The sequence below is a fragment of the Eschrichtius robustus genome, chromosome 4, assembly GCF_028021215.1.
Source record: "Eschrichtius robustus isolate mEscRob2 chromosome 4, mEscRob2.pri, whole genome shotgun sequence".
NCBI lineage: Eukaryota > Metazoa > Chordata > Mammalia > Artiodactyla > Eschrichtiidae > Eschrichtius > Eschrichtius robustus.
The window spans coordinates 32,865,400-32,891,949 of NC_090827.1; the positions used below are offsets into that span (position 1 = coordinate 32,865,400).

The following is a 26,550-nucleotide window of genomic DNA, read 5'->3' on the forward strand; positions in this document are numbered from 1 at the left end:
CAAACCAGCATCTTTGCTGCACCTGCCTCAGAGGGCCTGCAGGCAGGGGAAGGTACAAGGCGAGGAGGGAATGGTTTCAAATAGTGACAAGAATTGGGAAGAAAAGAAAACAAATGCATAAAATAATATGATGGAGGGAGAGAGACTGGGGTGTGAGCGTACATCAGGCTGTCTTCAGGCCTATTCTCTGGATGCCCACTTCCAGGGGGCGCTCACCCTGTCCTGACCATTTAAATGGGATCTCTATACCGATGACTCTTATATTTCCACCTCCAGCTCTTCTCCCCTAACCTCTCGGCTTGTATAAGAAATACCTACCTGGCATCTCGATCTAATAGGCCTCTTTTTTTTTTCCCCCAATGTTTATTTAGTATCTGTTTCTTTTTTTTTAAATTGAAGTATAGTTGATTTACACTGTTGTGTTGGCTTCTAAAATTTCACATCTCCATACCCAAATTCCAGATTCCCCAGCCCTTCAGGATCTCTTCTGTTTTTCCTATTTCAGTTAATGCTGTAAGAACTGACCTAATTGCACCCTTGATTCTTCTCCTTCCCTCACACATATGATAACCATGTGATTATTATCTAAACCGGAACACTTGGGAGAGTAAAATGGGGGTTAGTAATAATTAAGCTGGTACAACAGGTATGAACTAGGATATGTGTTTTATATTCTACATCTAATCCACAGGACTTTAAAATATTGCCCTAATCTGACGCCCATCTGGCTTCTCCACCTTGCTCCCTCTAATCCAAACCCATCACCTGTCATCTTGACTCCCGTACAGCCCTCCACATGGGCTCGTATCTGTTTTTATGTGTATTGCCTGTTGATGCTACTACAATATATGCTATGTGAAGGCAGAGTCCTCATGCATGTAATAAATGTGGAAAGGAACTTTTCTTATTTATAGACACAGAAATTTCTGGAAGCATAGAAAGGGAAGTGCTAAGACTTGTTGCCTCTTGGGAGACCTAGAGGGAGGGAAATGGACAAAGAGAGTCTGAGGGGGGAGAATGCTTACTTTTAAATGGATGCTCTTTTATTTTGCCTGTTTTTTTACAGTGTGCATACACTGTTATTGTTAATCGAAACACACTGCTGCATGGGAAGTTTTTCTCCAAGAATGCCAGATTCTTTCTCTGTAGTCTATTGATATGCCTTCCTTTTCCCATACCTCTGAACAAAAAAATCCCATTTTGTTTCAAACTGTGTCACCTGGGACATAAAGCCCATATCTAGACTTAACTACATGTGAGTTATTAAAAAATGGGGCTATTTAAATTTGGGGGGGGAAATACTATTATCTAAGAATTGCTTTATCTTTAAAAAGACAATCCAGGTTGGAGATTTTTTTTAGCACAAGTCACCCATTTTCCTTGCTTGGCCCTGCAATAAACCTTTCTCTGCTCCAAAAAATAAAATAAAATAAAATAAGAACGATCCAGTTAACAACTCTCGGATAACCAATCACACATATCTTCTCATTGGATCCTTGCATCAGGCCTGTGGGGATGGCCCGTGGTCATTCCCACTTTATTTTTTTATTATTTATTTATTTTTTTGGCTGCACTGTGCAGCATGTGGGACCTTTGTTCCCCGACCAGGGATCAAACCCATACCCCCTGCATTGGGAGCACACGGTCTTAACCACTGGACCACCAGGGAAGTCCCCATTCCCACTTTATATGTGAGGAAATCTAGGCACAGAAAGGTGAAGACTCACATAAGATCATACCACTAGAAACTGCCAGAGTAAAGATTTGAATCCAGACCTGACTCCAAAGCTGTGTGTTTAACTCTTACCTTGCACTGGCACTATCTTGGTATAGTTGCTTTAGGAAACATGGCACTCCAGCCAAATCTCCTTCTCCACTTTAAATTGTGGCCCTTAGTCTCCATGTCATCATCTACCTCGCTGTGAGGTTACTAACATAAAGAACATCAAGCAAATCTTACTCTGTGAGAGACTGCATTGAAATGATCTGAAAAGGCTAATGATTGTGTAAGATGATGGTGACTCTCCTCTAAGTGTGATCTCCACCAAGCCAAGCAGAGACTGAGGTACGCTTCGGGCTAATTCAAGTTCAGTCTATCTATCACACACCTGAAAGGTTAGATACTTCACCAATGTAACATTAATGCCTTTGATATTCCATTTCAGACTGTGAGCCTACAGCTAACCCGAGAGTTACTCTTTCTGAAGGGCCAATAGTGCTTCAATAAAAATAAATGACTTCAGTTCACCTGATGGTTAGTACAGCTATAGCTTATACAGCTGTAACTTTCTGCTGAATGGAACGAAGCACTGCCCATCAAAAGAAAAATATTTTTCTAAGGGAAATTATATATTCTTATTCCACTCATAAAAGGGCTAAAGTATGGTGTCTATTTTGATCAAGAAACAGTGCTAACTTTCAGCATGATCCAAATTCACTGAGTAACCTGAAGGCAACATCCTGTAATTCAAGGAAGGGAGCAGAGTAAACACTTAAACCCCATCCACTTCTAATTTGCTTTTCACATACATCACAGAGTATGCATAGGCCAAGACAGAAATGCAATCTCTATCTACCCGCACAAAGTGAACCAGCAATTGAAACAGTTACTCAACCAAGTCAAGCCTAAAATTTCATCCTTACCTCAATTTCCCAATGATTGCTTGGATTATCTGTAGACTCAAAAAGATAGGGGTACCATTTCTATTTATCATTGTTGGATCAGCTGGTAAGTGTCTTTGCAATAACTGATTTATATTTGTATGGTTTCTTCAAATGTAACCCTTAGGAACCAGTGGAACTGAACATATTTGTTCTATATCTAGTTTCACTGCCTTGAGTCTAACTGGTAATAACTGTCCACTTAAATTCCAGAATATTCAGTAAAAGTGGCAAAGTTGGAATTGTATGTAATCGTTATGGAATCTATATGATAGTAATAATGACACCATTCATTGAGAGCTTTGTAAGTGATTGATCATGTTCAGGGACTTTAAAATATAAGATACATTAAGCCATTTAATCCTCACTATAACTATACAAAGAAGGTATATTCCCATTTAGTTTAGAAAACTAAAGCATAAAGTATCTTGTCCACTTGTGGTAAGTGGTGGAACCCGAATACTAGGTAGCCACCAAAAATCATGTTTCAAAGATTATTTAATGATGGGGGAAATGCTCACCATTTAATAAAAAAAAGAGAACACAAACTTACATGTCTTACATGTGTGTCTGTATCTCATGCATACATAGACACATATACGATGACATTTTACTGAATATATATATATATATATATATGGGGTTAAAAGTCTGAAAGGTAATGTACTCAGTTGTTAACAATTCAGTAAGGTGATGGGTGATTTTGTCTTCTCTTTTAGTATTTTTCTATGATTGCCAAAATTTATTAGAATAAACATGCATCATTTTGAGAGTCAGAAAAAGCAATAAAAATGTTTAAAAAAATTGTTCCAGAAGCTGTAGAAAATTTAAACAGACAAATTTCCATAAAATAAATAGAAAGTCCAAGAGCTGTCCTCCTAAAACAACTTAGAATTTATTGGCTTACAAAAAGTGCTATAATACTTTAAGGATCAGCTAATTCCAGGACTGTTTAAAATGCTCTAGAACTGGGCTGTCCGATAGGGCTTTCTATGATGATGAAAGTGTCCTATCTATGCTGTATCTATTCTAGTGGCCACTAGAAATGTAGCTAGTATGACTGAGGAGCAGAATTTTACATTTTATTTTATTACAATTAATTTAAATTTAAATAGTCACGCATGGCTACTGACTACCATATTGGACACTGCAACTCTGGACTACAGAAAATGGAGGAAAATTTGCAAATTCTTCTTATAAAACCAGTATAGCCATTACCTAAACATGATAAAAATGTAAAGTATGGACAAATTTCACATGTGAATATCAAGGTAAAAAATAAATAATGTACCACATAAGATATGATCAAAACAATCTAGCATACATTAGAGGATTAGCATGTACTGGAAATTCAGGATGGCTCAATATTAGGAAACCCATTAATTTAAACCACTCCTATTAATAGATCAAAAGAGAAAACCCAGACTACAGCTCTTGAAAAGGCATTTGTTAAAATTAAAAGTACATTCTTGATTAAAAACTCTGAATAAAACAGGACTATGTTGACATTTATATAACATGTTAAATATATATCTTAACCTAGAAGACTGCATGGGGAAATATTAAAATTGAGAAATGATAAAAATGATCCATTAAACTCAGAATGTTCCCATTAAATACTGAATGAAGAGTAATATGTTCACTATTACTACTATTACTTTAGTTGATTCTGGAGGCACAAGTCAGTGAAGTTAGATAATAGAGAAAAAAAGGAGTTTTAAAATTTGAAAGAAGTAAATTATCATTGATTGCATATTATTAGTATAATCCTGATAAACTAATACAAACAATCACAAGTACTACAATGTAGTGCTTAAGAGCATACACTCTGAAGCCTTGCTGTTGGTTCAGTTGCTGTCTCTATTAGTAACTAGCCGTGTGACCTTGGGCAACTCATTTAACCTCTGTTTCCTTCTCTGTAAAATGAAGAAAACAGAATTATCTGCTATAAGGTTATTAAGAAGATTAAGTATGTAAATATATAGAGAGCTCTTACAACATGCCTGCATTTAATATATACTATGTAATATCACTATTATTATGGTAATAATAATAATTTAAAATGATAATAAATTATAAAATACATAAATTACTAAATTATAATAATGTACAAAATAAACATAAAAAAATCAAAAGACTTCCCCATATGAAAAAGGGGATTTCATTTATAATTGCAACACCATGACCTAGGAATAAACATAAGAAGAATGTGCAAGATTAAATGAGGATATTTTGAATGCTATTAGGGAATAAAAAGAATAGTTGAATAAAGGGAAAACATATACTACACGTCGATAGGAAGATTCAACATCAGTAGGATATAAACTCCTTCTAAATTATTCTATAAATTAAAAACCTAGCTAAAAGTGATTCTAAAATCATATAAAGGTAAACATGAAAAAAGTGAAAGAGCAATAAAAGAAGATTAGCATGAACAGATATGAGACATATTATGGTGCTAAAATATTCAAAATAGTATGATATTGGAATGTGAATAGACAGATTAAAGCTACATTTTATAGAGCATAGAAATAGAACCGAATACATATGGGGCTTTAATATATGCTAGATGGGGGAGGGTTCTGCATATGAGAAGGAAAAGATTAATTATTCAATAAATACCCGTTACAAAAACTGGTAGGCAATCTGAAACAAAAATAATGTTGGCTCTGTACTTGATTCCTTACACTGAAATAAGTTCTCTGTAGATTAAAGTTTTAATCATAAAAGTGAAATGAAAAAAGCAGTGGATGAAACCATGAGATACTGTTTTTCTATAGTCTTGGGCTATAGAAGATCTTATTATATAAAACTCAGGAGCTATAAAAAAATTGATAAATTCAGTTATGTAATACCCCCAAAGTTCTGCATAGTAAAAAGCTCCAAAGATAAATCAAAGACAATGACAACTTGGGAGGAAAAAAATGGAATCTGTAGGATCCCCCAAAAAAGGGTTAACTGCTCTGACCAGTAGAGAGCTTATACACATCAGTATGATGTGACCAACAGCTCAATTGAAAAGTGGTCTAATAATGTAAGCAGATACTTTATAGAAAAAAAAAAATCACCTTTTTCTATTTTATGTTATTTGTGATAAGAAAAATGTGATATCATTTTTAACTTATTAAATTGCATACAACAAAAAAGCTGTAACATTCATTTGGTAAGGATATGCGTAAATAGTGTTTGTTATTAGTATATTGTTGTATATGTTAGTATAAGCAGTATTAAATTAATACACTACTGCACAAATGTCGTTTATATTAGTATAAACAGTATTACTATATTGTTGGTTAATGTATAAATTGGTTCAACCTTTCTGGCAGACAATTTGGCAGTATCTATTATAGTTTAAAGTACGCATACTATTACCCTAGCTATAAAACTTCCAGAATTTACCATACAGATATACTCACAAATGTGCTGTGTCACGTGTACATGTTTGTGTGTGTGTGTGTTTTGTTTTGTTTTTTGGTAAGAGAAAACATATCCATTAATAGGAGCTGGTTAAATAAATGCAGCATATGCAGAAAATAAAACATTATATAGCATACCTCGTTTTATTGCCCTTCACAGATACTGTGTATTTTACAAATTGAAGGCTTGTGGCAACCCTGCATTGAGCAAGTCTATCGGCACCATTTTTTCTGGCAGCATTTGCTCTTTGTGTCTCTGTGTCACATTTTGGTAATTCTCACAATACTTCAAACTTTTTCATTATTACTATATTTGTCATGGTGATCTGTGATCAGTGATCTCTGATGTTACTATTGCAACAAGATTACGATGAGTTGAAGGTTCAGATGATGGTTAGCATTTTTTAGCAATATTTTAAAATTAAGGTACGCACATTGTTTTTTTTAGACATAATGTTATCGCACACTTAATAGACTATAGTATAGGGTAAACATAACTTTTATGTGCACTGGGGAACCAAAAAATTCCTGTTGACTCGCTTTATTGAGATATTTGCTTTATTGCAGTGGTCTGGAATGAAACCCGCAATATCTCCAAGGTCTGCCTGTACAGTTATTAGAAATGAGAAGGCAGCTTGGGTTGAGTGTTGATAAGAATTAATCTCCAAGATGAAGTGAGAAATACTGGTACAGAGTTAAGTGTGCTATCATTTGTTTAAAAACACACATACACACACACACACACATTTGTAAGCCCATAAAATATCCCTGGAAGAGAAGATATTCCAAGGAGAAGAACTGCTTAATTGAGGGACAAACGTGGGAAAGCAATTACTTTTCACTGTATACCATTTTGCACCTTTTGCATTTTACACTGTGTAGGCACTGTCTGTTCCAAAATTAATTGTTTTTTAAAATACCTTTTATTTTTTGTCTCCTTCTGTTCACAAGGAGGACATCCTGGCTCTTTCCACATTATGTTGATACAATCAGCATAATCTCAGCTCCCTTCCTCTTTCTCCATTTATTTTGTGCCTAAATAAGTAAATAATTGTCCCCCAAATGAGCAATAGGAATGTGGGACAAAGCACTTCCATGTTACAGAACAATGTTAGCAAAACATCAAAATATGTGTACTTGGAAAAGATCTGAAAAACTATACAGCAAATGTTAACAGTGTTTATCCTGAGTCGGGGCATCATAGGTAATTTTGGTTTTGGTCTTGGTATTTTCTGTGATTTCCAAAGTTTACACAATAATATGTCTTATTCTGGTAATAATTTTTAACTTTTTTCTTTTTTTAACTTTCGGCTACTCACCTGGCTCCTGTCCCTGGCATTTGCATATCGAAACCTCTGGATATAATAGAAGACCAGCCAGGCGAGGGAAATGATCATCAGCACGATGAAGGAGATGGAGACAAACACAACCGAGGTGCGGCTCACGTATTTCTGCAAGTTCCGGGTTCCGATGGTGATGTACATCGTCACGGTGATGTTTCTCTCCAGCAGGCTTACTATCTCCTTCCCTTTGGGCTCAGGAATCATTATTGCCACGATGTCTTCTACACCTGTTGTGAGAGGGACAACAGGGTAAGGGGATGAGAGAAAGAGAAAATCACAGTGAAATGTCTGGACAAAGGAACAGGCACCAAATAATGACACTTCTTTCAATGATTCTATGCCAGATCAAATAGCCAGGTCTAATTCTCAGATCTAATAGCCAGAAACGGAGTTGAATCTTCTCTTTCTTCAGCTACCTTGGGATGCTGCTATCTTGTATATGAGAAAAGAACCTAAAACAAACTCGTGATTTTGGTACCAGCGAGGTCATGACGGTGCTACTTTCTAGCTCCTTAAGGTGGGGTTGACCCTGGTCTAGTAAAGGGTAGACCCTTCCCAGCCAGCCTAGGTTACAGTTCTATGTTGCATTTCACAGATCCCCCCGAGGAGGGGCAAAGGCACTTTGTACCCCGTGGCAAAGGATAAAATGCCCAGTTTCATGTCATCTGTCTGTGAGTTCTCTCTTTCCCATGGACACTGGGGGTACTCAATTACAGATTTCTACTAATCATTCCCAAGGCAGTTTTCTCCTACAATGAGTACCCAAAGCAACCCCAAAGTGTATTAAAATATAGTTGATTTACAACATTATATTACTTTCAGGCATACAGCATAGTGATTCAGCATTTTTATAGATTATTCTTCGAGTTATTACAAGATAATGACTATAATTCCCTGTGCTATACTATACGTCCTTGTTGCTTATCTATTGTATACATAGTAAGTAGTTTGTATCTGTTAATCCCATACCCCTAATTTGTCCCTGCCGCCTTCCGTCTCCCCTTTGGTAACCACAAGTTTGTTTTCTATATCTGTGAGTCTGTTTCTGCCAAAGGAGTCTTCTTAACAAGCTCTAATATGACCCGCCAACATAAAATAATGGTCTCAGAATTATCTTCTGCTTATTTTACCTAATTCAATATAAACAGTTTGTGTATTCTCACGCCAAGCAAAGGGAGGATAGAGGCTGTATGGATCGTTCCAGGATGGTTTTGCCTCCGCTCTCAAATACTCTCACCGCCAAGTGTCTTACTGGACACTTTGAAGCAGAAGTCGTACCTTTCTTCAGTCTGAGTTACCTGGTTCATTGTCCCTGTTCTTCATGACACTCTGAGGCACAGCCTCTTGGTGAGGAGTGCAGGGGCCTCCGTAAGGGGTCTTTAGTAAGGATTTGATATCAGCTCCAAATGAGCCGACTCGACATGCCCCTGTGGCTGATGCACAGATTAGAACATCAGTTTCGCTAGGCTAGTTCTCAGGGATCACCCCCGTTCAAACCCACGCCCGCAACGTTCTTTACGGGCCCCACTTCGACACGGAAATATCCTATTACTTGGGGTTACTACAAATTAAAGCACAAATTTACAATTAGGGTATAGATTCTGGACAAAATTAAACACCACTTCAGCTGCTTAAAGCTGGCCTTATTCACGTGCTGAGGTCAGATTATATTTGTTCAGGGTGTTGCAAGTCTCTTAGAAGTTATTTAGGGCTTTCACTTGACCTTGATTTCTATGCAGTTTTTCCATCCTAAATTCTTTGATGGTATTTCACTTAGGCTGACATGAATACTTTTAAAAGCTAACTAGATACAATGGTGTCTGTGTATGAGACATCAATTATATGATTTTTTAAATTCCTAAAACCTTTGCACTGGCTCAACTGTAAAAATCACAAAACTACACAGTGTTTAGATTTGGCTGTTATTTCTGGGAATTACTGAAACTGATGGCTTAGATTTCAACTTTGCAGAATTTACTGACAATTCTGATGCTTGTTCTCTCATCATGTTTACTTCAGCTAATGGTTGCATGTGGTCTGAGGTTTCGTGAGGAATTAAAGCTGCTGGAAGGTTTTGTCTCTACAGAAATATGATCCTCTTTGCACACTGGACTAATCCGGCCTGTTGAAGCTCATCCCAGTGTTGTAGGCACTTTGTAGATATTTAATCAGTGACAGAATCCTAAGTTTTCATTTTATTTTTTTATTTTTATTTTTTAAGCGTGTCTATTCAAGGCTCCAGAATGAGATTTTTTTTTTTTTTTGAGGATAAGATCTTGGGGTTATTTATATAAGACTCTGTATGCTCAGACTTGGACAAGTTTTATACTTTTTAGTAGTCAACTTATCAGTGTATTCCTTTATGGCATCTAGTTTTGATACTCTGCTTAGGAAGCTCTTCTCCACCAAAGATGATAGAAATACTCATCTAAAATTGCTTTTCGAAACCTTAAATGTAGTTTTATTTTTCCATTTAAATCTTGAACAATCTGAATGTGATTCAATAACAACATATTTATTGAGCTCCTATAATGTGCTGGGCAGAAAGGAGACAGATAGGATGCAATTTATTTTTCCCCTAAATTCTCAGACATATATTGTTGTCTACTTTTGGATTTTTTTTTTTTTTAGTGTAAGATGAGTCTATCTTTCGCTGACCAATACCAGGCTCTTTGGGTGTGGAGCTGTTAACATATTTACTATTCAGTAACCTAACCCTTTCTTCACCAATTTCTGCCCCTCCCGGCACAACAATGCTCCTATTATCCCCTTAATTATATTAAGAGACCATAGAGAGTAACAGTGAAGAATTGGGCTCTGGAACTGGACAGCTTTTTCACACTTCAGCTCAGCATGTTTAAAATAGGCAACCAGAAATGCAAATCAAAACTACAATGAGGTGTCGCCTCACACCAGTTAGAATGGGCATCATCAGAAAATCTACAAACAACAAATGCTGGAGAGGATGTGGAGAAAAGGGAACCCTCTTGCCCTGTTGGTGGGAATGTAAATTGATACAGACACTGTGGAGAATAGTATGGAGGTTCCTTAAAAAACTAAAAATAGGATTACCATATGACCCAGTAATCCCACTACTGGGCATATACCCAGAGAAAACCATAATTCAAAAAGACATATGTACCCCAATGTTCATTGCACCACTATTTACAATAGCCAGGTCATGGAAGCAACCTAAATGCCCATTGACAGATGAATGGATAAAGAAGATGTGGTACCTATAGACAATGGAACATTACTCAGCCATAAAAAGGAACGAAATTGGGTCATTTGTAGAGACGTGGATGGATCTAGAGACTGTCATACAGAGTGAAGTAAGTCAGAAAGAGAAAAACAAATATCGTATATTAACGCATATATATGGAACCTAGAAAAATGGTACAGATGAACCAGTCTGCAGGGCAGAAATAGAGACACAGATGTAGAGAACAAACGTATGGACACCAAGGGGGGAAAATGGCGGGAGGGTGGGGTGGTGGTGGGATGAACTGGGAGATTGGGATTGACATGTATACACTAATATGCATAAAATAGATAACTAATAAGAACCTGCTGTATAAAAAAATAAATAAAATTCTAAAATTCAAAAAAACAAAATAGGCAACCAAATTTTGGATATCCACAAAGTTTTAAATTACCCATCACCCATTTTTCAGGACAAGAGAAAACATTTTCTCTTCCTATAAAGTATAATTAGCTACTTTAACACATTTATTTTAAACTTAAGTGCTTAGTTACACTACCTGTGTTGTTCATCCCACAGTTGTGCTTTCATGATATACAACATCCGCTTGAAAAGACAGTGAAAATGGAAATGGGGCGGTTCTTTTCATCTGGACCTCAACCTTATTCATCTTCATTATTCATAATGAATTTCTAGGGCTGATGATGGTAAAAAATAGATGGGATTCTGGGATATTTCTCCATGCACTTTAGGCTATTACTGTGCGTGATAAAAAGAGATACTGAGGGTATCCATTTATCGCAATAGAAATAGTCATTAAGAATTTAGGTACTTAGGGTGTCCAAAAATGGTACAAAGTGGGCTAGATGAATTATCTGAGCAGTCTGATCAATGCACAAAATCTAGGACCAAAAGCTGCTATAGGATCTAATCTGTTCAAATAAGACATGTGCACCAATGTGAGTTTTCAGACAATTCCCAGATCTTTGCTTCATTTTGAAGATGCAGGTAGCGTCCCAGAGAAGCCAGCAGATTCTCCCCAGGTAGGTTGTAGTGTAATTGCTTGTGAGGGTGTATGTGAGGAGGGAGCGAGGGGAGAAGTGGGGGTGATGGGGGAGACAGCGCTGAAAGCCCAGCTGAGAGATCTCCTCAGAGTTAAGTGCTGCCTTAAGCATCTAATCTATGGCACACAGGAGGCTCTGAGGCTCGGGGAAGAGAAGTTAACAAAAAGCATATTTTGGTAGTGTATATCAAAATATGCTTTTTGTCAACTTCTCTTCCCCGAGCCTCAGAGCCTCCTGTGTGTCATAGATTATATACACTACCAAATGTAAAATAGATAGCTAGTGGGAAGCAGCCGCATAGCACAGGGAGATCAGCTCGGTGCTTTGTGACCACCTAGAGGGGTGGGATAGGGAGGGTGGGAGGGAGATGCAAGAGGAAGGAGATATGGGGATATACGTATATGTATAACTGATTCACTTTGTTATAAAGCAGAAACTAACACACCATTGTAAAGCAATTATACTCTAATAAAGATGTTAAAAAAAAACCCCAAACAACAAAAAAAACTCATGCTATCCAAACATACTTGGAAAAATGTCCACTTCATATGTTAAATGAAAAGATTAAACATATAACAGCCATTCATTAAAAAAAAAAAGCATATTTTGTACGGGTAAAATCTACAAAGAGGTCCTGCCATTTGGGCCATTCTATGTATACCCTGACTCCTAGTCACTGTAATATAGAGTGTCTCTTTTTGCAAAATGATGTCAGCCTACCATCTATTTTCCTCCCAAAGGCACTTTCTACTTCCGTGTGATCGCTGCTGTGTAATTATCGTGTATCCTGGAAAAACTCTTCAGCCCTGCGAGAGAACGTGTGGCCAGGACACACAGGACCCTGCTGCCAGTTAAACAGCAGGAGCAGCCTGTAGTTTTAGTGCTTCCTTTTCCCGGGAGAGGGCTCAATTGCCATCATCTAATTTGGTACATGCAGATAAGTAAGGAATCAAAACAAAAGTTCAAAAAGTCAAAGAATGTTGAATAACCAGGAAATCCTTTACTTATGAATTCAAAACCAGGTTGTTTAAACACTGTGTTAATAGAATGTTTAGAAAACCAGCAAAAGGCTAGATATTTTACAGAGCTGGCAGCCCCTTTCCTTCCTGTGCATCTTGGAGGGTGATAAAATCCCTCCTAAGTTCATGTGAGCAAAAATCCTTTTTCAATTCTCTGCATCCTCTCTCCCCTAATCCTTACTTTAGTTCCATGGATGGCCCTTTAGAATTTAGTCAATACTAAGAGAAACCTGCAGTTTCCATTTGTAGATATTTTTTATTTATACACTTAATATCTACTTTTTTTTAAAAAGAGTCTGCTCTTTTAATAGATTATTATCTATTCTCAAGTGAGATAATGTATGTGAAATGATTTACAAAGCCTGCAAAGTACCATAGAAATGTAAAGTATTATCACTTTCTGCATTAATTTAAAAATTATTTTTAACAAACACAGATGCAAAAATAAAGCACTCACAAATAGATTCCAACCATATAGTAAAAACTCTTCATGACCCAGGGGATTTATCCTAGGAAGGTGAGGGTGATTTAACATTAGAAAATGTGTTAATGATTAGGGTAAGCTCAGTAAAGGATGTACAAGAAGGTTTTGTTTTACAACTTTTCTGTAAGTCTAAAAATATTTCCAAAAAAGTTTAAAACTTATTTATAGGTTTTTTTATACTTATTGTTTGGTAATAGATAAGAGTCTAATTAGAGGTTATTTGATCTACCTCTCTGGATGCATCTTAACTGAGACAACCAAGTGAGGAGGTGTATTTAGGAGGAGAGTGCCTTGTGTTTGGGTTATCTTGACTCTGGAGAGCCACATGGCAAACCAACCACAGAGGAAGAGAGGCGGGCAGAGAAAGCTTCCCCAAAGAGGAGATGAGTTGTGTGTTAAATGGGATAGGGAGGGTGGGAGGGAGGGAGATGCAAGAGGGAAGAGATATGGGGACATATGTATATGTACAACTGATTCACTGTTATAAAGCAGAAACTAACACACCATTGTAAAGCAATTATACTCCAATAAAGATGTTAAAAAAAAAAAAAAAGAGTCCAGGGCTTAGAATGCAGAGAGATGGTTGCCTTGGGCTATTCCTGGCAGAGAATCATAAATTCAAATCCTACAGGTGCCAGGCCAGGAATCTAAATATAAGCCCGGTGAAAAGACAACAGGAAATGAGATGATTTGAGAAGAAAATAACACATCCATCTAAAGGTTTGTTTGTTTGTTTTTTTTAACTGGAAAGCACCTGGAGTTAGTCTTTGGGCCACTAGTTTTCAATCCATGATAGGTTCAAGAGTTTAAGAGGGAAGAGTAAAAGGATTTTGAGGTGTCTGTCTAGCCCAGCATCAGATGGAAAAGTAGACCAGACTTTATGACAGAAGCCCTATGGAGTAAAGAGCTAATGTTCAATGAACTTTGGAAATAAGACCATAGGCCTAGAATATTTTCAAATACAGTTTTTCTGTGTAAATGAAAGTTTGCACTTAGGGAGAAATGAGGGTAGCAACTATCAGACTGCCGGTGAATGTCTCACCCCAAACCTTAACACATCACTGTGTGTGCTATATTTTATGCATAAGCACATCCCACAATTCTCTCCATTCCACAGCTTTCCAGGAATTATTCCTGGACCAACAGGGGAGGGAGCCTCAAAAGTAAATAAATTTCAAAATGGTAAAATATTCATTTGAGAAGTGGTTTGAGTATCTAGTGTGAAAACAGGAAGAGTAACAGTAAAGAGGTCAAATACATTTTTGACAGGAGAATCAGGTATGTACATTGAAAATAAGGGCATTACTGTAAACAAGGAACATTATACATCTGAAAAAAGATTTAGATAAACATTTAGAACACTGTGTCTTTCCTTCATCACATCAGTAAAACAAATAAAATCTGATATTGAGTATCTACTAAAGATTCCAGGTTTGTTCCAGAGAATAAAACATTAAAATTCCTTTTTGGGGGGAATTTAAAAAAATGTGTTAATGCGTTTCAGTACATTAACAAAGGAATACAACATATGATTATCTGGTGTAGCTAGCTGTCCTCCAACATCTGCTCTCTTGCACTTCTATGATGTTAGTGTCTCAGATGGGCACGGGCTGTTGAGTGAAAAGCATTAATCATCAATAGCCTCCCTTGCAGCTAGATATGGCTATGTGATGAATATCTGGCCATTGAGATGTTGAGTGGAGATGATGTTTGCTACTCCAAGGTCTTATCCATAAAAGGGCTGAGTATGTGCACCCCAGATCCTCTCTCTTTTTCTCTGACTTAATATGGAGAGATGTACAGCAACCAGCTTCTTAGAGATCTAAGTCATATGTTGGGAATGGTACCCATTCTGATTCTTATTAAGAGAAATATATGGAAACTTACTTAATATGATATAAAGTATCTCCAGAAATAGTACACTAAATGGAAGAAACATTAGAAGTTTTCAATTCAAATCATGAATAAGACAAGGATGAGCCAATATTTAAAGTAGAAATAATATTTGGTGCAAAGAAACATAGGAATTAAAGTGGTAAATCTTGGAAAGGAAGAGTACAAACTGTCATTATTTGACGGATCACATGACCATCTAGAAAAGCCAAGATAACTCAGCTATTAAAATTAGGAGAATGCTCAGTAAAATATAAGATTCAAGATCAACATATAAAAATTAGGAGGTTCCTATACACCAGTAATACCTAACCAGAATATGTAATGGAAAAAGTGATCTATACATATAGAAGCAGAAGTCATAAAATATCTAAGGATAAACCTAATAAATACTAGCCTTATATGAAGAAAACTATACCATAAAATTTCTTTGTAAGACACCAAAAATTTCTGAAGAAGCAGATTTTATTCCAGCCAAAGGGTTTTTCAGTATTATGTATTTAGTTTCCAAACATATGTGATTTTTAAAGTTATCCATTTGCAATCATTATTATTTTGCTATTGTTGCATTATGGTCAAAGGAACACAGTCTCTTGATATTGATCCTTAATCATCTAATATATTTTTGGGGGGTAAATGTTCCATTTGTATTCAGAAACAGTGTATTCGAAAACATTATTTGCTGTGTATACATATCTCATTGATTAAGCTTATTAATTATATTTAGATCTTCTGTATCTGTTTATTTTCACCTGCTTGATTGTCTCAAAGGGGAGTGTCAAAAAGTCTCATACAACTGTTGCTCTATATGTTTTCTCTCTGAAACTCTGTCAGTTGCTGCTGTACTTTGAGTTTGTGTAGTTAACTGCATGTGTGTTCATGACGGTTATATCCACTTACACTACTGTTGCTGTAGAGAGGTCTGATGCCATCATGATGCTTGTTGTTTGGAAGTGATCTGCTCTTCCTCTTTGTAACCTTTTGGAGTTACATTTGAGAATAGTCTTTGATATTCTTAAATGTCACTAGGTCTATTTATGAGTATTCATCCATTAGTTTGGTAGTACATGAACACTTTCAATTCAAGCTATTTCATTCTTTCTTTAATTCTAAAACATTTATCTTCATACTTTATTGAAATATTTCCTCCTATATTTTTTCTCTTCTGTGATTCCTATTATCCTGTTGGTGGCACTTATTTTTCTGGTCACCATATTTTTTTAATACTTTCCCCCTCTCATTTAAAAAAATTTTATTTTGAAATAATTATAAACTAGTAAGTGGCAAAAATAATACACAGAGGTCCCATGCACCCATCTCCCAGCCCCCTCCAATGGTGGCATCTTACATATTATAGTGCATTATCAAAACAAGAAATTGATTGGCACAATACAATCAACTAGATTATAGGACTTAGACGTCATTAGTTTTGGCAAAACTACACCCAAAATGTCTTTGTATAAAACTCTGTGACACGTGGCTGCCCGTAGGTGGTTGTGGCCACCGTGCCCAGAGGGAGGTGGCGGCAGCGGTGGCGAATGATGCCTGGGAAACTCCTCTGGGGGGACATTATGGAGCTGGAGGCACCTTTGGAGGAGACCGAGAGCCAGAGGAAGGAGAGGCAAAAGAGCTCTACGGATGTCGGAATTCGGATAAGGGATTATGGACCTGTACTTCCCTTATAGGGCTGTTATGAAGATGTAAACAAGATAAGCCGAAAACATATTACACAATGCTGGAGTGATAGAAGGAAGTCAAGGCACCATTATGACTCAGATGAGCAATCAGAAACAAGAGGAAATGTTGTTGCAGATGACCGGGATGTTGCCAAACCCAAAAGAGCTAAAATGAAAGAGAAGCTAAATGGTGACACCGAGGAAGGATGTAACAGACTTTCAGATGAATTTTCTAAATCTCGTAAGTCGAGAAGAAAAGATCTGTCAAATGGAGATATTGATGAATATGAAAAAAAATCAAAGCGAGTGTCATTCTTAGATAGCTCTACTCATAAATCAAGTGATAATAAACTAGAAGAGACCCTAACACGTGAACAGAAAGAAGGAGCCTTCTCCAATTTCCCTATTTCTGAAGAGACTATAAAGCTTCTGAAAGGTCGAGGGGTAACATATCTCTCTCCTATTCAAGTTAAGACTTTTGGTTCTGTATATGAAGGAAAAGATTTAATTGCTCAAGCGCGGACAGGAACAGGAAAGACATTCTCTTTTTGCCATCCCCTTGATTGAAAGACTCCAAAGAAATCAAGAGACAATTAAAAAAAGCCTCTCACCAAAGGTACTTATTTTGGCTCCTACAAGGGAATTGGCAAACCAAGTAGCCAAAGACTTCAAATATATAAGTAGGAAACTCAGTGTGGCGTGTTTTTATGGTGGAACATCATATCAAAGCCAAATTAATCATATTCAAAATGGTATTGACATCTTGGTTGAGACCCCTGGTCATATCAAAGATCATCTGCAGAGCGGCCGATTAGATCTTTCTAAACTGCGCCACGCTGTGCTGGATGAAGTGGATCAAACGTTAGATTTAGGTTTTGCTGAACAAGTTGAAGATATTATCCACGGATCCTACAAAACTGATTCTGAAGACAATCCTCAGACTTTACTTTTTGCTGCAACTTGCCCACAGTGGGTATACAAAGTTGCAAAAAAATACATGAAATCCAGATATGAACAGGTTGACCTTGTTGGGAAAATGACTCAAAAGGCTGCAACTACTGTGGAACATCTGGCCATCCAGTGCCATTGGTCTCAGAGGCCAGCAGTTATTGGAGATGCCCTTCAAGTCTACAGCGGGTCTGAAGGGAGAGGGCTATTATCTTCTGTGAGACCAAAAAGAATGTAACGGAAATGGCCATGAATCCACACATCAAAGAGAATGCCCAGTGTTTACATGGCAACATCACACAGTCACAAAGAGAAATTACACTGAAAGGCTTCAGAGAGGGTAGTTTTAAAGTTTCGGTGGCAACCAATGTGGCTGCCCGTGGTTTGGACATTCCTGAGGTTGACCTGGTGATTCAGAGTTCACCCTCACAGGATGTTGAGTCCTATATTCATCGCTCTGGATGCAAAGATAGAGCTGGCCGGACAGAGATTTGCATATGTTTTTATCAACCAAGAGAAAGAGGTCAATTCAGATATGTGGAACAAAAAGCAGGAATTACTTTGAAACATGTAGGTGTTCCTTCTACAATGGATTTAGTTAAATCAAAAAGCATGGATGCCATCAGGTCTCTGGCTTCCGTTTCTTACACAGCTGTTGATTTTTTCCGTCCATCAGCTCAGAGACTGATAGAAGAGAAAGGGGCAGTGGATGCCCTGGCTGCAGCATTAGCCCACATCTCTGGCACATCAAGTTTTGAACCACGTTCTTTAATCACCTCTGATAAGGGGTTTGTGACCATGACTCTGGAAAGCCCAGAAGAAATACAGGATGTTAGCTGTGCCTGGAAAGAACTTAACAGAAAGCTGAGTAGTAGTGCTGTGTCCCAAACTACCAGAATGTGCCTCCTAAAAGGAAATATGGGCATTTGCTTTGATGTTCCCACAACTGAGTCAGAAAGGTTACAGGCAGAGTGGCATGATTCAGACTGGATACTCTCAGTGCCAGCCAAGTTGCCTGAAATTGAAGAATATTATGATGGAAACACATCTGCTAATTCCAGACAGAGGAGTGGCTGGTCAAGTGGCCAGTCAGGCCGGTCAGGCCAGTCAGGTGGTTGATCTGGTGGCTGGTCAGGTAGACAGAGTCCACAGGGGAGTCGGTCAGGAAGTCGACAAGATGGTAGAAGACGAAGTGGGAACAGAAATCAATCAAGAAGCGGGGGCCACAAATGGAGTTTTGACTGAGATAGTTGATCTACCAGTGTGAGCTTGCCTATTTCTGCCTAATCATGTACATTATGCACCAAAAATTAGGTCATCATAGTTGAGGTCTGTTTCTGCTATTTGCAAAGAAGTTGGTTGTATTTTTTTAAAAAGTATTTCACAAGAATGGTTGTAAACAAATCTACTTATCCAGTTATACCTTTGAATAAAAAACCCTCCTTTTATTGTCTCTTTAAAAAAAACAACAACTCTATTTTATCACACATATACAGTCATATAACTACTACCCACAATTAAAATATTGAAATATTCCATCACCATAAAGGAATTCCCTCTCCCTCTCTTTCCCCTTCTCTAACCCCTGATGTCCACTTATGGATCTCCATCTCTTTAATTTTATCTTTTCTAGAATGTTATATAAATGGAACCATACCTTTTGAGATTGGCTTTTTTTCACTCAGGATAATGTCCTTAACATCCATCTAGGTTGTAAGATTGAATGTATCAGTAATTCATTCCCTCTCATTGTTGAGTAGTATTCTATGGTATGGAATACGGTACATCAGAGTTTAACTATTCACCCATTGATGGACATAAGGGTTATTTCCAGTTTTTGGCTATTAAAAAGCTTCTATGAACATTAGTGTACAAGTTTTTGTACGAATACAAGTTTTCCTTGTTCTGGGATGAATGCCAAGAAGTAATACAATTGTTAGGTTGTATGATAACTGCATATTTGGTTTTAAAAAGAAATTGCCAAAAGCAGTGCTAAGAGGGAAGTTTATAGCAATACAAGCCTACCTCAAGAAACAGGAAACATCTCGAATAAACAACCTAACCTTGCACCTAAAGCAATTAGAGAAAGAAGAACAAAAAACCCCCAAAGCCAGCAGAAGGAAAGAAATCATAAAGATCAGGTCAGAAATAAATGAAAAAGAAATGAAGGAAACAATAGCAAAAATCAATGAAACTAAAAGCTGGTTCTTTGAGAAGATAAACAAAATTGATAAACCATTAGCCAGACTCATCAAGAGAAAAAGGGAGAAGACTCAAATCAATAGAATTAGAAATGAAAAAGGAGAAGTAACCACTGACACTGCAGAAATACAAAAGATCATGAGAGATTACTACAAGCAACTCTATGCCAATAAAATGGACAACCTGGAAGAAATGGACAGATTCTTAGAAATGCACAAACTGCCGAGACTGAACCAGGAAGAAATAGAAAATATGAACAGACCAATCACAAGCACTGAAATTGAAACTGTGATTAAAAACCTTCCAACAAACAAAAGCCCAGGACCAGATGGCTTCACAGGCGAATTCTATCAAACATTTAGAGAAGAGCTAACACCTATCCTTCTCAAACTCTTCCAAAATATTGCAGAGGGAGGAACACTCCCAAACTCATTCTACGAGGCCACCATCACCCTGATACCAAAACCAGACAAAGATGTCACAAAGAAAGAAAACTACAGGCCAATATCACCGATGAACATAGATGCAAAAATCCTCAACAAAATACTAGCAAACAGAATCCAACAGCACATTAAAAGGATCATACACCATGATCAAGTGGGGTTTATCCCAGGAATGCAAGGATTCTTCAACATACGCAAATCAATCAATGTGATACACCATATTAACAAACTGAAGGAGAAAAACCATATGATCATCTCAATAGATGCAGAGAAAGCTTTCGACAAAATTCAACACCCATTTATGATAAAAGCCCTGCAGAAAGTAGGCATAGAGGGAACTTTCCTCAACATAATAAAGGCCATATATGACAAACCCACAGCCAACATTGTCCTCAATGGTGAAAAACTGAAACCATTTCCACTAAGATCAGGAACAAGACAAGGTTGCCCACTCTCACCACTATTATTCAACATAGTTTTGGAAGTGTTAGCCACAGCAATCAGAGAAGACAAAGAAATCAAAGGAATCCAAATCGGAAAAGAAGTAAAGCTGTCACTATTTGCAGATGACATGATACTATACATAGAGAATCCTAAAGATGCTACCAGAAAACTCCTAGAGCTAATCAATGAATTTGGTAAAGTAGCAGGATACAAAATTAATGCACAGAAATCTCTTGCGTTTCTATACACTAATGACGAAAAATCTGAAAGTGAAATTAAGAAAACACTCCCGTTTACCATTGCAACAAAAAGAATAAAATATCTAGGAATAAACCTACCTAAGGAGACAAAAGACCTGTATGCAGAAAATTATAAGACACTGATGAAAGAAATTAAAGATGATACAAATAGATGGAGAGATATATCATGTTCCTGGACTGGAAGAATCAACATTGTGAAAATGACTCTAGTACCCAAAGCAATCTACAGATTCAGTGCAATCCCTATCAAACTACCACTGGCATTTTTCACAGAACTAGAACAAAAAATTTCACAATTTGTATGGAAACACAAAAGACCCCGAATAGCCAAAGCAATCTTGAGAACGAAAAATGGAGCTGGGGGAATCAGGCTCCCTGACTTCAGACTATATTACAAAGCTTCAGTAATCAAGACAGTTTGGTACTGGCACAAAAACAGAAATATAGATCAATGGAACAGGATAGAAAGGCCAGAGATAAACCCACACACATATGGTCACCTTATCTTTGATAAAGGAGGCAAGCATATACAGTGGAGAAAAGACAGCCTCTTCAATAAGTGGTGCTGGGAAAATTGGACAGCTACATGTAAAAGTATGAAATTAGAACACTCCCTGACACCATGCACAAAAATAAACTCAAAATGGATTAAATACCTAAGTGTAAGGGCAGACACTATCAAACTCTTAGAGGAAAACATAGGCAGAACACTCTATGACATACATCACAGCAAGATTCTTTTTGACCCAGCTCCCAGAGAAATGGAAATAAGAACACAAATAAACAAATGGGACCTAATGAAACTTAAAAGCTTTTGCACAGCAAAGGAAACCATAAACAAGACCAAAAGACAACCATCAGAATGGGAGAAAATATTTGCAAATGAAGCAACTGACAAAGGATTAATCTCCAAGATTTACAAGCAGCTCATGCAGCTCAATAACAAAAAAACAAACAACCCAATCCAAAAATGGGCAGAAGACCTAAATAGACATTTCTCCAAAGAAGATATACAGATGGCCTACAGACACATGAAAGAATGCTCAACATCATTAATCATTAGAGAAATGCAAATCAAAACTACCATGAGATATCATCTCACACCGGTCAGAATGGCCATCATCAAAAAATCTAGAAACAATAAATGCTGGAGAGGGTGTGGAGGAAAGGGAACACTCTTGCACTGTTGGTGGGAATGTAAATTGATACAGCCACTATGGAGAACAGTATGGAGGTTCCTTAAAAAACTACAAATAGAACTACCATACGACCCAGCAATCCCACTACTGGGCATATACCCTGAGAAAACCATAGGTCAAAAAGAGTCATGTACCAAAATGTTCATTGCAGCTCTATTTACAATAGCCAGGACATGGAAGCAACCTAAATGTCCATCGACAGATGAATGGATAAAGAAGATGTGGCACATATATACAATGGAATATTACTCAGCCATAAAAAGAAATGAAATGGAGGTATTTGTAATGAGGTGGATGGAGTTAGAGTCTGTCATACAGAGTGAAGTAAGTCAGAAAGAGAAAAACAAATACAGTATGCTAACACATATATACGGAATCTAAGGAAAAAAAAAAAGGCCTTGAAGAACCTAGTGGCAAGACGGGAATAAAGACACAGACCTACCAGAGAATGGACTTGAGGATATGGGGAGGGGGTGGGGTGAGATGTGACAGGGTAAGAGAGTGTCATGGACATATATACACTACCAAATGTAAAACAGATAGCTAGTGGGAAGCAGCCGCATAGCACAGGGAGATCAGCTCGGTGCTTTGTGACCACCTAGAGGGGTGGGATGGGGAGGGTGGGAGGGAGGGAGATGCAAGAGGGAAGAGAAATGGGAACATATTGTATATGTATAACTGATTCACTTTGTTATAAAGCAGAAGCTAACACACCATTGTAAGGCAATTATACTTCAATAAAGATGTTTAAAAAAAAAAAAAGAAATTGCCAAACTGTTTTCCATAGTGGCTGTATTATTTTACATTCCCATCAGCAATATATGAGTGATCCAGTTTCTCAGCATACTTGTCAGCATTTGGAATGCTCACTATTTTTAATTTTAGCCATCATAATAGATACATAGTGATATTTCATTGTGTCTTTTGTCCATTCTGGCGGACATGTGGAAGTTTCTCAAGCTGATCTTCCAGCTCATGAATTTGTCTTTAGCTGTATCCATTCTGTATTTTATCTCATTTATTGTGTTCTTTAATATTTAAACTATTGTATTTTTCATACTAAATGTTTCCCATTGGTTCTTCTTATTTTTTTTAACAACATTTAGCTCCTGCTGCATTGACTCTTCCCTTACTATTTGTGGTCCATCTTTTCAATCACTCTTTCTCAGCTGGTATCTACTCATCTTGTACCTTCTTTAATAATGGTGACACTCTTCAGTTGTCTCATGAGCTCATGCGTCCCTCGTGGAATCAGCTACTCTGCCTGCTCATGTTTTCTGGGGAATAACCAAGGCAGGGGCCCTAGTTTTGTTCTTCCAGAAGATTAAGGAGACATATGAATAAGCTCAGATGGCCCCAAGCACCACAGAAGAGCCAGCGACTCCTCCCATTCAGGCAGGCCCTTCAATATCACGGATTGCTTAACCTACTGTCACCTGGCCCCATCCCCAACCTGAGGCGCTGCTGAAGTTTAGGCCTCCTAAGTCATGAGTTAGCTCCCAGATCCTTATAGCTACACTGCTCTGTCCATCATCTAGCCCAACCCAACTTCCTACCCATGTCCTGCTCCTCAAACCCTTCCTCTATGACTCTCAGAAATTTAAGTCTCGGAAGTTTAAATCAAATTCTCTAGTAGCTTCCATCTCTTCTGAGAATGATGTTTCACTCCCTTGATCCTCCACCTTTTTGCTTTGATTGAGCTGGCTGCCCTATGAGGACACTACTTTCTCTGAACTGTGATCAAGGGGCAAGTCTTTTTTTTTACATTTTTATTAAACCCACATACCTCAGGGCCAGAAGATGGTTGGGTGTCCATACTCCATCTTGCTACTTCCCAACCTTTACTCCTAACCTCATCCTATTTGCCTTCAAAAACCACTTATCTTTTGAGATTCTCTCCACCTGGATGGATAACTCTCTCTCCCCTCTCCTGGCCTCATCTGCCAACCTCCTGTTCATCTCTTTTATCACCCTCTTCAGCTCCCCTAGTTCCTAACAGTCATCCTACTTGGACTGGAATTTTATTTTTTTCATGTACAGGGTTTTAAAAATTGTGGTAAAATACACATAACATAAAATTCACCATCTTAACCATTGTAAGTATACAGTTCAGTGGCATTAAGTACATTCACATTGTCGTGCAACCATCATCCCCATCCATCTCCAGGATTCTTTTCATCTTGCAGAACTGAAGCTGTGTACCCATTATACAATATTCTCCCCTCCTCTGAGGCCCTGGCATCCATGATTCTACTTTCTGTCTCTATGAATTTGACTCCTATAGATACCTCATATAACTAGAATCATAGAGCATTTGTCTTTTTGTGACTGGCTACCTTCATTTAACATGAAGTCCTCAAGGTTCATTCATGTCGCAGCATGTGTTAGATTTTCTTTCTGTTACATTAATGAATACTATTCCATTGTATGTACTGAACTATATTTTACTGACCTATTCACCCATCAGTGGACACTTGGGTTGCTTCTACATTTTGGCTACTGTGAATAATGCTGCTATGAACATGAGTGTACAAATATCTGTTCATGGACTGGAATTTTAGTATTCACAAGGATAATCCACCCAAAACTCCGGCCTGTTGGCTGTTTTTTCCCCTCTTCTCCATTGACCCTCCTTTTCCTCCTTTCCTTCTTAGACACACATTCCCACTGTCTTACTCTGGCCCTTGTCATTCCTAGAAATTGCACCACCTCTGATCTCAAAGATGTCACTTTCTTACTACCCATCAACCCCCTCCTGGCTTCACTTCTGTCCTCACCCAGCCTAGATCACATGGTCCAAAATTATAAGAACTCCTCTAAAAATACTCGTAGCTCCCTTGCTCTTCCATTTCTCCATAGAATGTGCCCTGCAAAGTTTTCTTTTCCTATGCCTCCACTTCATCATGGGAACACGGCTAAGAGAAAAATCTCACAAGTCAGCTGTTTTCACTTTGAATTTATGATCCCTTTCCTCGAATGAACCCCTTCCCCTCTCCTTCCCCTTCCCTAGCCCCTGATGTCCACTTATCTGTTCTCCATCTCTATAATTCTGTCATTTCTAGAATGTTACATAAATGGAATCATGCAGTATGCAATCCTTTGAGATTGGCCTTTGGCTTTTTTTCACTCAGCATAATGTAGAACACCTGTTCTACTCTATTCTGGACCCGCTTTCCCTTTGTCCAAGTGATGACCTCATATCTTTATATCTCTCCTCAAACCTCCTGTACACCCCTTCCCACCCACATTCTCTATTAGCTATCTTACTGCAGGAGTCACTGAGAAAAAATACTCATCAGAGGGAAATATCCTGTCATTATTAAATGAGGTAATTCACAGTGAAGAACTTAGCACAGAGCCTGCCATATAAAAACCACAATACAGATGTTAAGTTTTATTGGTATTATTATTGTCTTACCACTGCCAGATGTATCCTGAAACCCATGTACTACTATACTTGCTGGGGATGGGAAAGATGTTGTCTGGGACACAGTCTTAGTCTGGACAATAAAAATAGTTTTCAGAGGATAAAAACAAATTCACAGTAGGATGACTTCAGGAGTGTAGAAATTGATCATTCAGGAACCAAACTGATAACCGCAGTGCAAACCAACTGACATTTTTTCGCCAGAAGACCTCTAAATTCAAAATATTAAAGGTTCATCTGAGTTGTTGGGTAAAAACTGGTCATCTGTGCTCCCTCAATGCTTTGCTGACAACTTGAAATATATCAAACTCTGGGTGTTACTAAAGTGCACTTTATTTTTTTAAATGAAGCCAAAATCATAACTTATTACTTAATATATGTCAGCCATATGGATTAGGTACTTTTTCTTTTTTGAATGAAAGATTCTTTTTATTATTATTATTTATTTTTAATAAATTTATTTATTTTATTTATTTTTGGCTGTGTTGGGTCTTCGTTGCTGCGCGCGGGCTTTCTCTAGTTGTGGCGAGCAGGGGTTACTCTTTGTTGCAGTACGCGGGCTTCTCATTGCGGTGGCTTCTCTTGTTGTGGAACACGGGCTCCAGGCATGCGGGCTTCAGTAGTTGTGGCATGCGGGCTCAGTAGTTGTGGCTCACGGGCTCTACAGCGCAGGCTCAGTAGTTGTGGCGCATGGGCCCAGTTGCTCTGTGGCATGTGGGATCTTCCTGGACCAGGGCTCGAACCCACGTCCCCTGCACTGGCAGGCGGATTCCTAACCACTGCACCACCAGGGAAGCCCCTGAATGAAAGATTCTTTAATTCTACAGTGCTTACAATTTTTGAAAGTTTCACACACGATTCCATATAAT

The 26,550-nt window shown here is 37.8% G+C and overlaps 2 protein-coding genes across 2 annotated transcripts in view; one reads left to right on the forward strand and one right to left on the reverse strand.

The window, feature by feature from the left end:
* Positions 1-26,550, reverse strand: part of RNF150 (ring finger protein 150) — a 244,582-nt gene that overhangs the window by 81,809 nt on the left and 136,223 nt on the right. Inside the window, exon 2 of the mRNA XM_068542539.1 lies at positions 7,397-7,647. Coding sequence (XP_068398640.1) covers positions 7,397-7,647 — 251 coding nt within the window. The remainder of the gene's footprint in view (positions 1-7,396; positions 7,648-26,550) is intronic.
* LOC137763618 (ATP-dependent RNA helicase DDX50-like) lies at positions 16,624-18,951 on the forward strand. The gene is given in 4 exon segments (XM_068542077.1): positions 16,624-16,709; positions 16,821-17,304; positions 17,306-17,905; positions 17,908-18,951. Coding segments are annotated over 4 exon segments (2,214 nt in total).